Source organism: Penicillium riverlandense (genome assembly GCF_028828495.1).
Source record: "Penicillium riverlandense strain IBT 135883 chromosome Unknown utg000001l_segment0_segment0, whole genome shotgun sequence".
NCBI lineage: Eukaryota > Fungi > Ascomycota > Eurotiomycetes > Eurotiales > Aspergillaceae > Penicillium > Penicillium riverlandense.
This window is the reverse complement of record NW_026643194.1, coordinates 472,289-488,430: the sequence shown is the minus strand read 5'-3', so window position 1 is coordinate 488,430 and position 16,142 is coordinate 472,289. Positions and strand designations below refer to the sequence as shown.

Genomic DNA, 16,142 nt, shown 5'->3' with positions numbered 1-16,142 from the left:
AAGCCCTGAATATAACTATCTCCTCAGACACCAAAGCAAAAATAGTACAGATACCGTTTCTGTTTAGTGGAATACAAATATTCAAGCAGGCGCGTGTTCCACCTTTTCCTTCTTTCCTGATATCTCGCTTGCATCCCGAATCAGATCAATGTCCGCAGACTTGAACTTCCATGCCGGCGTACCTTTTTCGAAAAGAATATCAAGCTCTTCATAAGTTCGTCCTTTGGTCTCAGGAAGTCGGAATATGCACCAGATAATAGAAAGCATGGCGATTCCCATCCATACAAAGGCCGTCTTTCCCTTCAAATTGGCCGCCGTGGGGTTAATGAGATACGGTTCTATCAAGCCCGTAATTAGGTTCGTGCAAATATAAGCATTTCGCGCCAGAGACAGAGTCTGAGAGCGGACTCTTGTGGCCGAAACTTCGGCTGCGAGAGCAAATGATTGCGGGCCCAGTGTGATCGAATATATGGCTAGCCAAACCACAGTTAAGATTGCCTGAGCCCAAGTATCAGCGTTACTGGTGGCTGCCGGGTATGAAAGAGCACCAGTGACAAGCAGAGTGATGGTCATCAATGTCATTCCCCCGATGATCATGGATCGTCGCCCAAACCATCGCATTAGTACCCATGAGCAACAAGTTGCCACGAAGGCGACCGAAAAGCCGATAAAGTTGAGCTTATATGAGTCTGAAGAGCTGAGGCCTGCTTGAGTAAAAAAGTAGGTGCTTCCATACGCAAACTGTTCTCCGGACAGAGTTTGTGCCATCAAGACCATACAAGCAATCTCTGTCCGTCGAAGATTTGTCCCTTGAAAACAGTCCGAGTAAGTAGATTCTGTCTTTGTGGCCGCCTCCAGATTGTTCGTGTGAATCATCATGGCTAACTTGGTTTCGATTTCTTCGGAACTCGTATCCTGGGAGGAGAGTCGGGTCAAGACGTCTTTGGCCTCTGCAATCCGATTCTTTCGGATGAGCCACCAGGGAGAATCAGGAGCCATAAAAGCCAAGGCAAATAGTGGAAGAGGCCACATCCATTGAAGAGCCAAAGGGATGCGAAAAGCCCACTCCGTTGGATTGTCGATGAGACCTTGCAAAACACCAGCAGCGACAAGCTGACCAATCACCCAGCAAATGTTGATAAAAGACGTCAAGATACCTCGAAGAGCCAGTGGACATATCTCGGAAGCATATGCGGAACCCAAGATGCCAAAGACCCCCCACGGAATGCTGCAAAGAATCAGGCCGAGGAGCAAAACCGGGAGACTTGGCGCGAAGAACGGGATGAAGATGAAAGCACACAAGACCGATAAGCTGGCCATGATCACCTTGCGGTGACCAAATCTCTCCGTCACGAACCCGTTGATGATCAGACCAATTACGCTGCCTGATGTGGGCGCCAGACTCAACGCAACTTGCCAGCTTGTGGGAATGAGCCATTCGTCCAGACCCGGATAGAACGTCCCATACTTCTTCTTGAACTGGGGGTATGCATAGAAGTTGGAGATCAAGATTGTGTCATAACCTTCCATGATAATATTAAAAGACATGGCGATAGCCCAGAAAGTTGCAGTGGGGAATTGCCGAACCGCCTGCCAGAAATTCAGACTGTGCTCATCTCTCGTGGCTATCTCGGCCGCCGCGTCCAACGCGTGAGATTGCTTGACCCCATTGAGTCCAATTTCGTCCATTAGTGAGGTTTGATTCGGCGCCATATCTGCTAGCTAGTCGTCGGCTCAATATAGCAGTGATAAAACGTGGAATATTGATGATTTACCGTTATTTTATACCATCACTTGCAGGGCTCGGGTCATTTAAATACCGACAGCGTAGCTAACTCAGGGATAGCACCTTGCGCTTTGACTTTCGTACGAGAACAAATAACAGGATCCTATAACCCGATCACCTACACGCAGGCCTCATGCGGGGAAGTTTGTAAGTGCCCATCTAGCGAATAGACCGAAATCCTTCCATATCCCCGGAATTCATTGATCGTGCCTTTGATTGCCTATTTTGTATTAGAGTTACTTTTCCCCACGGGGGGTAGAAGCTCCAAATGGTATAACCTCCTAATATAAATCCGGGGTCTCATACTCCGTGGACTATTCTGTCATGGGACCGTGGTCGATTACCCCAGGTTCGGATTATTTTCGGGGGAATTGGCGGATACAAGCATCCACGGGACCCACTTCGCGAACTATTGGTCTTTCCAAGTGCCCAGACTGGTCGTCGGATGACTCGGGCTTACGTCTCACAACGAGTACTACGACAATTGCGAACCACCGCGCTCTTGGGATTCATTATTATTCGAGCCACGTCCTGTTTACGGCAACGCAGCCTACGTCCCCCCGCTTTAAGCTAGTGATCATCGTTCTGGGCTTTATATTTGCCGGGGACTGCTACAGACCGCATTCTTTCTCTTGTTAGTGGAAAGCAATCGTTTCTGAAAAACTGGAACCTCTACATTCTCCCTCGTTTTTGGAAAGACTCTCTACCAAACGTTCAAACCTTTCCTGTCATGTCTGCCCTTACTACAGATTACCTAGAAAGGGTTTATGCGGGCGTGTTAGGCAAGCTGGTCGGCGTTTACCTTGGCCGACCTTTTGAAGGATGGCATTACGATCGCATCATGAAAGAGCTTGGGCCGATCCGCTACTACGTGCACCAGAAACTGGACATGCCTTTGGTGGTGACAGATGATGACGTTTCCGGAACCTTCGTGTTCTTGCGGGCATTGGAAGAGCACGGAGTATCCCCCGATCTGTCGTCAGAGGCGATCGGAAAGACCTGGCTCAACAACGTTATCGAAAACCGCTCTGTCTTCTGGTGGGGAGGCAATGGTATCTCGACCGAACACACCGCGTATCGCAATCTCAAACATGGAATTCCAGCTCCGTTGAGTGGCGCCATCAAAACCAACGGGTCCACTGTCGCAGAGCAGATAGGCGCCCAGATCTTTATCGACGGCTGGGCGTTGGTGGCGCCAGGTAATCCAACGTTGGCTGCGAGACTTGCTGCCGCTGCGGGTTCCGTGAGCCATGACGGTGAATCGGTTTACGCGGCCAAATTATGGGCCGCTATGGAAGCTGAGGCGTTTGTCTCGAAAGATGTAAACCATCTGTTGGAGGTAGGCCTCAGCTTTGTGCCTGCCGATTCGCTCATTGCGCGGTTAATCAGCGACATTAGGAATTGGGTGACGGTGGATGGTGACTGGGAGAAAACCCGCCAGAGAATCGAGGATGTTTACGGCTACCACAAATTCCCCGGCATGTGTCATGTTATCCCAAACCACGGTTTAATGATTATGGCACTTTTATACGCCGGCGATGACTTCCACAAGGCCATGTATATCATCAATACCGCTGGCTGGGATACCGACTGCAATTCAGGAAACGTTGGGTGTCTCGTGGCTATTATGCATGGCCTGGCTGCCTTTGAGGGAGGCCCTGACTGGCTTTGGCCCTTGGCTGACCGCGCGATCATCTCTAGCGCCGACGGAGGCTATTCGATAAATAATGCAGCTCGCATTACATACGACGTGGCCAACCTAGGGCGCAAACTTGCCGGCCAAGCACCGCTGTCTGCTCCGAAAAATGGCGCCCAGTTCCATTTCACTCTCCCCGGGAGTGTTCAGGGCTTTCAGGCAACTCGCAATGACTCTCTCCCAGATCTAGTCAAGGTCAAGCAAGCCGCTGATGACAAGAATCACGCCGGACTTGCTATTCACTTGGACGGGGTTACCAACGCTGTTGAGCCTGTTGAAATCCTTACCCAGACATTTTCTCCGCCAGAGGTGATTAAAATGAGGAGTTACGACCTGATGGCGTCGCCGTTGCTGTATCCCGGTCAACACCTGAAAGCTGTGGTGCGAGCCGAGGGAGCCAACACCCTGCCAGTCCAGTCTCGACTGAGACTTAAGGTCTATGGCCCGAATGACAACCTACGTACCGTTGACGGACCTTTGGTGACGATCGAGCCCGGCCAGGAACAGATACTTGAGTGGAGGATCCCAGATGCTCTAGACAGTCAACCCATTCAGCAAGTCGGACTCGCCTTTTCGGTTCCTGAGGGACGCCTAGACGGCCTGGTGTGGTTGGATAGTTTGAGCTGGAGTGAAGCACCGCACCTGTCGTTGAGAAGACCATCGAACACGCCAGGGGAGTTCTGGAAACGAGCGTGGGTCAATGGCGCAGATAGTTTTTTCACACATCATCCTTCGGATCCATTTTACATTGCACAGGATCGCGGCGAGGGAATAATCCTCTACGGAACCCGAGATTGGACAGATTACCAAGCTGTCTCCAGGCTTACGGTTCGCCTTGGAGGACCTGCCGGTGTTGTCTTTCGAGCACGAGGACTCAATCGCTACTACGCCCTGTTGTTGATGGCAGGGAATTGCATAGCATTGGTCAAGGCACGGGATGAAAAGAGAGTCGAGCTTGCGAGAGCAGCATTTGACTGGAAGCTTGATAAAAGGTATGAAGTTACCGTGGCTGTGCAAGGCAGTACGATTAAAACTTCTATTGGTGGCGGACCAAGCTTGGAAGCAACGGATGATGACTATCCTGCTGGCGGAATAGGTCTGGTTGTCGCGGATGGTGCTGTCTCTGCAAACCAGTTTGATGTCACGCCACTCAAATAATCATATCGTGAAATTTAATTCAAGTTGGGAACAATTATAGATTGAATTCAACACTTTACTGACATAGATGTATTCGCAAACATTGTTTTCACTGGACGAACCGTGGAGGATATATAGTTGGCTGTCATTATTCTCTCATTCACTCTCCGCGTTTGTTCTTCTCTTCGAAGTAAAATTTCCATTGCATTTTTGTCCTGCCTGTTATCTAGGATCAAATGGCCAATTTACACGCTTTGCTACAGTTAGACCCTCGCCACGAGACTCATTTTTCCTGGCCGGCTGTCTGCATCCATTCAACATACGCTGCGCGACGGGCGTCTCTCGCAGCGTCCTATATATCATTCGGAATGTACCCGTCCGAGTTCGTGTGGAGGGAGCGCTTCCTCTGAGCCATAATAGACCAAGGACAGAGTAACAGTTCATCATTCCATCTAACTATGCTTTTGCTATCTCTCAAACCGCATCCAAACAGAGAGACAGGATAGAGCAGAAAGAAAAGAGACAAGGGAGGTAACTAAGCATAAGCGCATATGGTTATCTATCGGACCGGCCGGTCTCAATCATGGGAGAAGAATCAAAAACAGAACAGAAAGAGATTAAGGCGGGCTGTACAAATTGATAATGGATCGATCATCTAGTAACGCAAGAGAAAATACCTTCCTTCTTCCCAATCTTATTGCACATCAGGCATGCGGACGGCAATGTCGCCCGATTGTGTGATGTAGCGGACCCAGGGGAGGGAGGGGTATTGCAACTGGAGGTTTCGTCAGCTATGGCAAGTACTATCAAGGCGAATTGGATTACTTACCTTGGGCTCTGTGATCTTCAAGTACCGCACTTGGATACCACTCGTGGTGAAATAGGGGATCTCGAATTTGACGTTGATAGGCCGCTTCGCTTTGCCCATCTGCCCGGCACCGCCCATGCTGCCTCCGAACCCACCGGTCATGCCGCCACCGCGCTCGTCGTCGCCCTTGACGGACGGCAGACCCAGCTCCGCCCGCATCAGGAACTCCTTGCCGCCGCCAAACTGCTTGATCTTCCAGATTATGGCGGACTTCTCGGGAGCGTAGTGCACCGTGCCGATGTTGGTACGGAAACGGGGGGAGTCTGCATCTTCCGGGACGGGAACGAGGATCTCGACGTTGTTGGCTGTGCTGCGGCGCTTGAATTGAGCCTTGGCCTAGAAGGGAGAACGTGTTACCAGTGTGAGGGAACGTGATGTCGAATGCACTTACCTTGAGCATGTACTCAATGCGTGACCCCGAGTGGGACTCAACCACGCACTCCACCCAGATCAATGGCTTGACCTGCGTGTTCAACCGGTAGCTCATAAGCTCAAACTCACCGTCCGGTGGAATAAAGCTGATCGTTCTGTCGTTCTCAAACCGTGACAGACGCACGCACTGGTGGAACTTGACATCCTCCATCTCCACCGATTTGCCCCGTGTAGCACGGCCTGTCGTTTCGAACATGGCCTTGTCGTTCAGACCGAGTCGCAGCTCGGGCATTCCGCTCAGATAGCACTTCATCTTGACCGCGCCCAGGATCTCGGACCGCAGGACGTTTCCGTTTGCCGACACCAGGAGATTCAGAGACTCGACCACGTCCAAGAAGACTTCGTTCTTGCGGTAGCGGATTCCTTCGCTACGCCATGAGACGGCGTTTGTGACGGCGATGGGTGGCCGGGCTTGAACTTCCAGCTTGTGTGATTCTTGGGTGATGTACCTAGCAGCACTCGTCAGCAACACAATTAGCAGCCAATGGGCTCCGTGAGGGTCCTACTCTTGCAGAATCTTGCTCTCTGTTGTTTGCGGATACCCAAAATCCATCATCTCATCCAGCAATTCGTAGATGACGACAAAGTTGTCGCGGATACTCTCCTCCTCCAGCACCTTGAAGTATTCCGTGAATACCTCCACCAACTTGTGGAGGAAGAGCAGGATCTCGGCGGCATTTGTGTTTCGTTTCGTCAAAGCGAGGATATAGAGGTTGCTGTGGCGGATATAGAGGTACTATCGTCCAGACACACACATTCATCAGCCACACCCACACCATCGGAGGGGTTTGTTATGCGAGTGAGACATACGTTGATTCCTTCGTGGGAGAAGCAGGGCGGCACGGCAGAACTTTCTTCTTCGGCGTCATTCAAGAGGGTAGGGAACATGTCGACTGCGGACATGGGAATGTCCCCGCGATAGTTGCGGGCCAGAAGGGTCTACCACGGGGTCAGCATGGCCTGATCACAAATGGGCGAATGGGCATCAATTCGGGCCTTGCACCCGCTATTCCCCAAAGTCAAAACCCACCTTGCCCTTCAGGTCGAGGAAGAAGAGAGCGGACGCCATGACGGACGGGAGGGCGTGTCAAGAGGACAGCAGTGTGTCGAAAGGGCGAGGACGGATTAGGTGGAGTCTGGGATGGGGGAGAGACAACCAAGCCACATTCTGCGCCTAGGGCAGCATGGGACAGTGTCGAGAGAACAAACAAAGAGAGATCGTGGAGGGAGCAGAAAGGAGAGTCAGTGAGCGCAGCTTGGTTTGGTCAGTTTGGTGATGGCCCATTGAGTCGGTGGGACGGATGAATGGGGTTTAGCGTGGGTCACGTCTACCGCCCAAAATCAAAATCTCTTTTCCGTTTTTCCTCTTTTCCTTCTTCTTCTTCTTCTTCCAACGCTCTCCACAGACAGTGCAAGGCAGTACAAAGTCCTATCCGGATTTTTCTGCGGTTCCTTTTGGCATTCTGTCAGAGGACCATCAGTGTTTCAATTACTAGACTTGCGATACCGAGTTGCGAAGACGAATCCTTTGGAAGGGTTCCATAAGAACTGGCCGAGTATTGTACCTACTGTTACTTGGGCGGTGTCAGAGGAACCGGACATTCAGAAACAAAGTTACATAGTGATTGATATAAAAGTACATGTACAGCAGAGAGGAACCAGTAGGGTCCTGGTAGACGAACGGGGAAATAACAAAATAACGCCCTGACCATGCTCCGGGGTTCCTCATACCCCAAGTCCCTCCCATCCCTCTAAGACACAGACTTAATGCCTAGGGGAGCCAGAATCCGCTCCTTGGCCACCTTGCTGGCGACTTGTCCTCCCTGCTCCAACGAGAGCGCCCCGACCACGGCGTACAGGGTGTGTGCCAGCACCAAATCCAAGCCGGAGGTCTTCAAGCCATTGGGTCCATCGGGCTGTGTGAGACGGGTTAGTACGAGGAACGGGAATAGAAACAGGATATTAAAAGGCCAACGAACATTTTTCGGGTTCCATCGAATCACCTTCTCCATATCGTAGCTTCGTGCCACGTCGGCCAGCTTTTTCCGATCCGTCAGGAAGCTCTTCTTGTCGAGGGAGATATTGTGCAGCCCGTCCAATGCCGGGTGGGAGAATATCTTGCGACCGAACTTGTCGGTCAAAGGTCTCTCGGGGGTCGGTTCGGGGTTTTGTACGAGAGCCAGCGAGGCCTGTAATTGCACGATCCGTTTTCCTAGTCAGGGTCAGATTCCGTCCGTCTCTGCCATGGTATCATCACTCCGTACCTAGAAAGGCCAGTCGATCATTGAACCCTCTGCGTCCCTGATCGAAACTCTTATGGGTCACGGTGAGCCACTTGAGCTCCTCCGAGAGCATCTTGTCACCACCGTTCCCCAGCATCCGGATATAGAACAGGTCGAGAAGAGCCGGGTTGGAGTTGACAGGCCAGTGCGCGCGGTTCGGCTTCGTTCGGAGGGAGAAAGGCGCCTTTGCGCGCGGCGGAGTGTAGGACCATCGAGGCTTGTCGGATTCACTGGTTGGCACGGCGTCGGTGGACGTGGATTGGGGGCGAGAGAGGGTGGGCACGACGGGCCGGACAGTGCGCGCGGCGATGCAGGCGGACCTGGCCGCGCGAGCAGACACAGTCGAAGCCATGGAGGGAGTGGTTTTGAGAGAAGTTGTGGTTGAAGCCGAGTTGAAAAGGGAAGAATTTCGGGTTGGTGGAACTAGCCTGTTTAGGATTAGCGCCACCACTCACGGAAGTATACCGGGCAAACATTATTCAACAACACCTGGGGAATCAGCTTCACCGCGGATGAGTTTGAACGTAAGTGTCTAGCGCTCAACTGTCTCCCCACATTCCTGACACCAATTTGTGCCAACTCAAGCAACATCTTTCTATGGATGGCACAGGAGCGGATAGCACCATCGGAGGACCTGTGTGCCTTGTGAGAGCTGCCAGGTAACATCAGTCCAGCAGTCCGACTGGTCCAGAGAAGACTCAAGACGTTCAATAACGGTTTCTAGGTGCCTCCGCCCCCTGGACAACAGGCTAGCCGCTGCAGGAGCAATGTGAGACACTCTGGAAGCAGGAGGGAGGTTCTAGGCTGACACGACGAATGTTCGGCGGTCTTCTCTGACCGCTGGATGTCAAAACAGGCTGCTTGTTTGATGCTACGATCGGATATTGGCAGTGTAGGGTCTGCAGCACTATACTCCCTGGTCTCTTTTTTTTTTTTTTTTTTTTGTGTCACGGAAACAAGTCAAGGTCCACGTGCCATTATGTTTGTCTCTTGGTCCATACCCATACCAGAGTTGAGACTGGAAGGTCTGTGGATCTTCTTTCTGTTTACTCCTTTCCAACGGTTTCATAAATCAGTCAACGGACGGGGTCTACTTCCTCGACACCGTCAGTCCCTATACTCAATTCCTTTGCGCTGCGACTTCGATCAGTGGGAATGCAGCGATAAATCATAAAACAAAAAATTGACACAATCCAGAAATAATGCTCACGAATCTGTTTGAGCAATTCAACAAGTACCGCTGCTTTCCGCTCCGCCGGCTCCAGACAGTCTATTACCAGCCATTCTTCATGAATCTCGGCGTTACTGCAAGAAGCCGGCAGAAGCGACGGCTCAGACCGCCGGTGTCACTCTGCAGCTTCCGTCGGAAGGGACGGTCCGGGGAAAAGATCTTCGGGGACCGTGTATGTGTGGGCTGCTGCATGAGAGACAGCGGAATTTTTCATTCTCTCTTTGGTTTACTTTTTGTTATTCTTTTTCACGGATGCTTGTCATTTCAAATGCTCGAGCCAGCCGGGTGTGACCACTTCCCCGGCCCACGGTTTCTACTACTGTATAGGACCAAGGCTCTCCCGTCGGGCCCTTGCAGCGGCTGCTTCTGCGAGATCTTCTGTTATTGCTTTTTTGTCGCAGAATGAAAAGTGAGAAATCGGGAAGCGCCAGATCCAAACGGCTTCTACAGGATGGCGGTGTACGACGTGGTCTGGGCAAACCATTTCTCTGCAGTGCAGGAAGGACTATTAAATCGAGGTTATCCGCCCTGTCAAATGGTTTTTCCTCAAGCGTCTTCTTTTCATCCTCGTTATTTTCATTTCGAATTGTTCTTCAACAAGTCTTCACTCTTTGGGCCAGTTTAGGGCTTTGTGTCCGCCAGTTATATATGTACTCGTTTTTCCTTTATTTGACAACATCAAAAAATGGCCAACTTCGACAGCTCAGTGGCTTCTCTGCCAATGATCGGCTCATCCACGACACGGCTCTCCGATCCGATCTACGTCGGGATGTCTACGTGTGACCACTCCGTGCAAGATCCTCCCTCCCCACGACCTTTCCCTCCCAATCCGCCGCCAAGTCCTGCTTAGGCGGACTTGGAATCAGATTTGCTTTGCTTTGGCGTTGAGGAGTCCCAGGCTAATAGGTGAGTTCTGCGTTTGTGTCCTAGCAGACCACTCATTAATTTGATGTAGATCATGTTTTGGAGATCGGAGTCTCTCGCTGCATACTGAGGACAAATTTCGCTATACTGTGTGTTGCACACTAGCGTGGTATATTACCGGCTTGCTGTATTGGAATCGTTGCTTGTAGGAGAAATGTGGGATTTGGAAGCAAGTATAGTTTTCGATTTTTGGTAATAATCAAGCTGGAGGTCCTAAGCTATACTCCCTAGAACCATTCGGACACCTGAAAGAGAAGACATAAGAGAAAAAGGTGAATGTGCACCTTGCGATCTTACATCAATTCGAATTTCATGTATATCAAAATAGAAAAAGAAAAAGTTTAATAACACAAATGAAATTCAGGACGGAGGCGGAGCACAATCAAATGAGAGCAAGTGCAAGGGCACTGGAAACAGCCAGGCCCACGACAGTCCAGCCAGTCTTGATGATGCTCGGGTTGGTGAGGGCACGGCCCGTGTCCCAGAGCAAGTGCCGCACGCCGTTCATGCAGTGGTAGGTGAAAGGCAGGGCCATGACGGTCTTCAGAAGAATCTTGGCGGCGACGGGAAGTGCACCGAAGGTGGCGGCCATCGAAGCCGACTCCAGGTGCCAGCCGAACAGGGGCGAAGCGAGGTATGCAGTCGCCCACAGGTACAGGGGGCCGGAGAGGGCGATGCCCGTGATGCGGTGCAGGGAACTGCCGATCCAAGTGATCTGGGGCTTGTAGATGGACAGATGCGGGGAGACGGGACGGTTCAGGCGCTGCTTGGCCAGGATCTGGGTCGGGTCTTCAGTATTGGCGGAAGAGGTGGCTTGTCTGTTTTGCGTGGGTCAGTCATCGCAATGACGTAGAAATTAATGGCGCGAGGGATTGGGGGAGACGAATTGCCAATGATACGAGAGACACGAACCTCATCTGGACATTCTTGCCAATGGCGACCGCGGCGGGTGAAGCGGCGCCCATCATGGACCACCGCATGGCGTAGGGCTGCTGGACGGCAACTGTGGTAATGGTCAGGTCAGTGGGATCACAATAGAGTGGAAGCAAGATAACACATACGCCGTCGCAGCGACTGCTGGGCAACCTTCTGGGAGAGCATGGCTGAGGCAGGGACACAACAAGGTGAGGCTCAGGACAAGAAGTCTCGCGAACGATCGGAATCAACGGTAACCTCGGGAGTGAGTGGTCATGTGATGCCCACCAATCACAGCATCGGCATTTGTTGGCAGGCGGAAGATCCTTCTTCCAGTCAGGTGACCTGGCCGGTCGCTTGTTCCTTTTTTTCTTTCCGTGGAAATTTCCTCTTCTCCTCCACGAGCCTCTGCACACGTCGTCGACCAACCTCCACAGGGCTGGGATGATGTCGATGTGTTTTGCAGTCCCTCACTGGTTTCGGCATTCTGTCGCGACCGCCGAGGGATAGACGAGGTTTGGAGAAGGAGCATCCCGTCGTTAATCGCCCGTTCTTCCCTGTCCATGGGATGGAAGGGTTTCATATCAGGGCAACATATATTATATTATTCGTCTACTGTCTCTCTAGATACTGTCCAATCCATTCTATATGTTGATACTAGTACCTCTGGTTCGGATCCGGCGCTGGACAAAGTCACCGTAGTCACATGCCCCCTCAGCCATCCAACAGACAGAATCACCTGCAAATATTCTCTGGAACTAGCCATCACTGGTCTTGCGTCTCCGGCATAACACCGGTGTGCGCTGGGATCAATATAAGCTCTCGGTCCGTCAAGAATACATTATAATCGGTGAATACATAATCATCGTTGTGTCGGCCCAGGGACCTCGGCAACTCGCCCTGCCCCCACAGCCTCTGTCCGCGGCTCCGCCTGGGGTAGTCCGGTGCTTTTTAATCACGTCGTCTCACCTTTTGATTCCTTCTTCTTGCATTGAACGAACTTCTCGGCGCTCGTTGAATTGCATCTCGTTCGCGCTGACCGCATATACGCCCATTACGCCCCATATCAAAACCATCCGATAGCGACAGCTGTCTTTCAAGATGCCCTTCAACACAGCTTTGACGCGCAAACTCGGCATCCGGGGTATGGACCATGTGGCCATTGATAAGAAGAGTACTGACAGCATCTACAGTGCCCGTTGTGCAGGGAGGTATGCAATGGGTCGGATATGCCGAACTGGCCTCGGCCGTTAGCAACGCCGGGGGTCTCGGTATAGTACGTTTGCTCCCTGTGGAAACCACCATAAACACGCCTCTAATATATTGTCCAGCTCACTGCTCTCACCCAACCGACCCCCGAAGACCTGCGCAAGGAGATCCGGAGATGCCGGACCATGACCAAGTACCCCTTCGGCGTCAACCTGACTCTCCTCCCGGCCATGGTGCCCCCAGACTACGGGGCATACGCGCAAGTCATCATAGACGAGGGTATCAAGATCGTTGAGACCGCCGGCAACAACCCAGGCCCCGTCATCAAGCAGCTTAAGAAAGCCAACACAATCATCTTGCACAAGTGCACGACCATCCGACACGCCAAGTCAGCTGTCAAGCTGGGCGTGGACTTCCTGTCGATTGACGGATTCGAGTGTGCCGGCCACGTCGGTGAGCACGACATCACCAACTTCATTCTGTTGAGCCGCGCCCGCCAGGACCTCGGCGTTCCCTTCATTGCCTCTGGTGGATTTGCCGACGGCCAGGGTCTCGCGGCTGCCTTGGCTCTCGGTGCCGAGGGCATCAACATGGGCACTCGCTTCATGAGCACGATCGAGGCTCCCATCCACCACAAGGTCAAGGAGGCCATCGTGAACGCCCAGGAGACCGATACCGCCTTGGTGCTCCGCCGGTGGAAGAACACCTCGCGTCTCTTCGCCAACAAGGTGACCCAAGACGCGTTGAAGGTCGAGCGCGAGAGCACGACTGGCGACTTCAGCGAGATCGGCCCCTATGTCAGTGGCAAGCGGGGTCGCCAGGTCTTCATTAACGGTGACGTTGACTACGGTGTAAGTTCTTCTTGCTCGTCTTGAGAGACGAATCTGACATTATCTATTATAGGTGTGGACTGCTGGTCAGGTCATTGGTCTGATCCAGGACATCCCTACCTGCGCTGTGCTGCTCGACCGTATTGAGAAAGAGGCCCTGGAGGCCATGAACCGGACTCAGTCTATGTACAGCCCGGCTCCTGCTAGCAAGCTTTGAGCGTGCAGTATTCTTGTTTTGAATGATTCAATAGAGCTCGTTGGAATCACATTGCGAGGCACCGTTTCTATATTCATGATTACTTCAGATAAGACAATATAGCATCCGTGATCATTTCCTGAGTAACCTAACGAAGCCCGCTTGAACCGTAGCAAGCTCACATCATCGCCAAGATGATTGACACTCCCACTGTGTATGGTGGCTGGAGAGAAGGCCACTAACATTCTCCAGCAGCACTAACATTCTTCTGCTTCGATGGGTCGCCTTGAGAGAAATTCTACCCAAAATATCCGCGTAATACCCGTGGCATTCTTGGTACATTTAAAAGAAGGGGCCCAAAACAAACTGAATAATCTTGTCCGTACTTTGGCCAAGCAAAGAGGGGTTGCATCATGTGTCTCACAGTCCCATCCACCTGTGTTGCAAGACCAAAAAGGGATGCGCATTCAATCATGCAGCTATGTCGATCATCCTAGAGAATGCTTGGCCTGTGCCCTACATACGTGTAGATTAAGTCTGTTTTTGTCCAGAACCTGTTCCTTCTTAGGGGATAATTGTGTACTGGCTGGCTGGATATGAAGTCATACTCATAATTGCGCGCATCCTAGCAACGCCCCGTGTGTAAACACTCGGAGTTGCATCGTAGGTTGCAAGACGTAGCGCAGTGTAGAGCTAGTTATTAGCGGGATTTCACGACTCGTAAAAAATATGCGAATCTTGAAGCTATGAGAGCTTTTCCGAGGTGCCAGCTGTTTCACTGCAGCCACAACCCAGTAAGCCCGATAGTTATGATCTAGATAGCGCATGTTTTGTACGACTCCTCCGCAACAACACGGGCCCATTCTAGCTGTCTCATCAAAGCAATCCTCTTCCTACATCTTTGTGCACAATCACCTACTCTCATGTCATATTCTTGATATTCTCAGCAAGGGATAATCAAGTCGGTCGTTCACAATGCGCTTTATTTCCTCGATAACCCGCTACCTTCGAAGCAAGCGATCCTCCAAGAGGCTATCACGGTCAAAACCATGCGACGAGGACTCCAACGACTTGATAATTCAGACGTCGGAAACGGTCTCCTTCGCGCAAGGAGACACAGACAGTATCGACTCCGCCTCTAGCACAATTGTACGGCACTCAATCGACGAACCAGCCCAGTCCACAGAAACAAGGACGGATGAGAACAAGCTGCAGAGCATGGGAAACATCAGTATCCACACCTTATTTGATGAGAGAGTGTCTTCGAATCTCGGGAGTGATAAAGCCGTGCAGGCGCTTTCGAGGCCAGAATACCCTGTTATTAAGCTAGATACCACACCAGAACCGCCTGACCAACCACCGAAATCTCTAGAGGAGCCGATGCCGCTTGACGAGGAGGTATCTGGTCGAAAAACAGGAGCTGCGTCTGGACGGTCGTTCGAAAGGAAAAGGCAAAAGGCATCTATGCTGAGAACAAGACCGGAGTCAAATCAGAGAAGATCCATGGCTTCTTCTATATTTAGGACAACTTGGCACTCTTCGTCGTCAAGCAAATTAGGTTCTTATAGCATTGCGGAGGAGGAGAGTTCGGTGGATGACGAAAAATCTGACAATAAGCAGCGTGAAGGGCGGAAAGTGGGAAGGAGGTGGTCGGGCTTCGGGGCTTGGGAGACCGAGGATGTTGGCAGACTATGGTGGTAATTGATAACGACTTGACTGGTTTCATGGCTGATGATTGAGCGTCCACTCCATGAGTTTGGTGACTTTGTTTATGATCTACATAGATGGGATGCAGGTTCATGGACTGGGAGAGAGATAATAGATAGATTGTCAGATCCAATTGTTTATAATTTAGCACGCATGAATTCGTGGAGCTCCACTCGAACTAAAAGGTAATCTTGGGAGGGGTGGTTCAATATTAATCTAGCTTACATAAAACCTCATGGAGATGGGGACGAGAGATACTGTATCAATGGCAGGAGAGACAGGTCAGTTTGAGTGACCAAACAAAACGGGTGTTCGCAGTGACCAAAATCTCCGTCTCCCCGAGCGTGTAACTCACATGACATGGCGAAATCTAGACAGACCTGTGGCATACAACAGGCATTTGATTAAGCCAGTTAAATTAGTGAATCTAGGAAGTGTGACAAAATACAAGATTTCCTAACGTTTCCACAAAGGTTGTACAATTTGTCTAAGGTAACCCGCTCTTCGCTTCTTGAGTTGGTATGAGTTTGACAATCATCGTATATGCCCAGACAGTGATAATTACATCCCAGACACTGTTCACTAGGCTCTCTAAAAAGGGCATGTTCTATTTCCATCTTCTAGAACCCCCAAAGATCTATGTTCCAGCTCGGATGTAGTAGGAGCCAATACGTAGACGAACGAGTCAATTGATTGGAAAGTTGGCATCTATTTGCCTTGCTCAGATTGGGTTGTGAAACACTTGATCTGGTGACACCATCTCTATAGCCCAGGTTGATGAGCTCAGTTTAAATTTCTAGTAGACTGTGCAATCTAGCTCAGATATAAATATGGGCATACCACCTGCCCCATGCTTCATTTCTCTCATAATTCAAATCCTTCGCTTGCCTTTAATATAATCTCGAAACTTCCAACAATGGCTCCTTCCT

At 51.1% G+C, this 16,142-nt stretch overlaps 7 protein-coding genes across 7 annotated transcripts; 3 read left to right on the top strand and 4 right to left on the bottom strand.

Annotated features, from left to right (window-relative positions):
* Window positions 1-81: 81 nt before the first annotated feature.
* Window positions 82-1,689, bottom strand: N7474_000202 (general substrate transporter; the record flags this gene model as incomplete). The annotated part of the gene is made up of 1 exon (XM_057191617.1): window positions 82-1,689. One exon carries the CDS (start codon window positions 1,687-1,689, stop codon window positions 82-84), a length of 1,608 nt encoding a protein of 535 aa, XP_057056570.1.
* An 827-nt stretch (window positions 1,690-2,516) lies between these two features.
* Window positions 2,517-4,640, top strand: N7474_000201 (ADP-ribosylglycohydrolase family protein; the record flags this gene model as incomplete). The annotated part of the gene is made up of 1 exon (XM_057191616.1): window positions 2,517-4,640. The coding sequence occupies one exon, from the start codon at window positions 2,517-2,519 to the stop codon at window positions 4,638-4,640; it is 2,124 nt and encodes a 707-aa protein (XP_057056569.1).
* Window positions 4,641-5,313: 673 nt separating this feature from the next.
* N7474_000200 (AP-1 complex subunit mu) lies at window positions 5,314-6,988 on the bottom strand (the record flags this gene model as incomplete). Its single annotated transcript, XM_057191615.1, has 6 exons — window positions 5,314-5,394; window positions 5,449-5,823; window positions 5,879-6,368; window positions 6,426-6,655; window positions 6,730-6,858; window positions 6,950-6,988. 6 exons carry the CDS (start codon window positions 6,986-6,988, stop codon window positions 5,314-5,316), a joined length of 1,344 nt encoding a protein of 447 aa, XP_057056568.1.
* Window positions 6,989-7,670: 682 nt separating this feature from the next.
* Window positions 7,671-8,553, bottom strand: N7474_000199 (mitochondrial 54S ribosomal protein mL57; the record flags this gene model as incomplete). Its single annotated transcript, XM_057191614.1, has 2 exons — window positions 7,671-8,131; window positions 8,184-8,553. The coding sequence occupies 2 exons, from the start codon at window positions 8,551-8,553 to the stop codon at window positions 7,671-7,673; spliced, it is 831 nt and encodes a 276-aa protein (XP_057056567.1).
* Window positions 8,554-10,738: 2,185 nt separating this feature from the next.
* Window positions 10,739-11,457, bottom strand: N7474_000198 (uncharacterized protein; the record flags this gene model as incomplete). Its single annotated transcript, XM_057191613.1, has 3 exons — window positions 10,739-11,174; window positions 11,269-11,359; window positions 11,418-11,457. 3 exons carry the CDS (start codon window positions 11,455-11,457, stop codon window positions 10,739-10,741), a joined length of 567 nt encoding a protein of 188 aa, XP_057056566.1.
* Window positions 11,458-12,372: 915 nt separating this feature from the next.
* N7474_000197 (NAD(P)H-dependent flavin oxidoreductase) lies at window positions 12,373-13,527 on the top strand (the record flags this gene model as incomplete). The annotated part of the gene is made up of 4 exons (XM_057191612.1): window positions 12,373-12,415; window positions 12,465-12,547; window positions 12,603-13,331; window positions 13,384-13,527. 4 exons carry the CDS (start codon window positions 12,373-12,375, stop codon window positions 13,525-13,527), a joined length of 999 nt encoding a protein of 332 aa, XP_057056565.1.
* Window positions 13,528-14,481: 954 nt separating this feature from the next.
* On the top strand, window positions 14,482-15,029 carry N7474_000196 (uncharacterized protein; the record flags this gene model as incomplete). Its single annotated transcript, XM_057191611.1, has 2 exons — window positions 14,482-14,904; window positions 14,952-15,029. 2 exons carry the CDS (start codon window positions 14,482-14,484, stop codon window positions 15,027-15,029), a joined length of 501 nt encoding a protein of 166 aa, XP_057056564.1.
* Window positions 15,030-16,142: the final 1,113 nt, after the last annotated feature.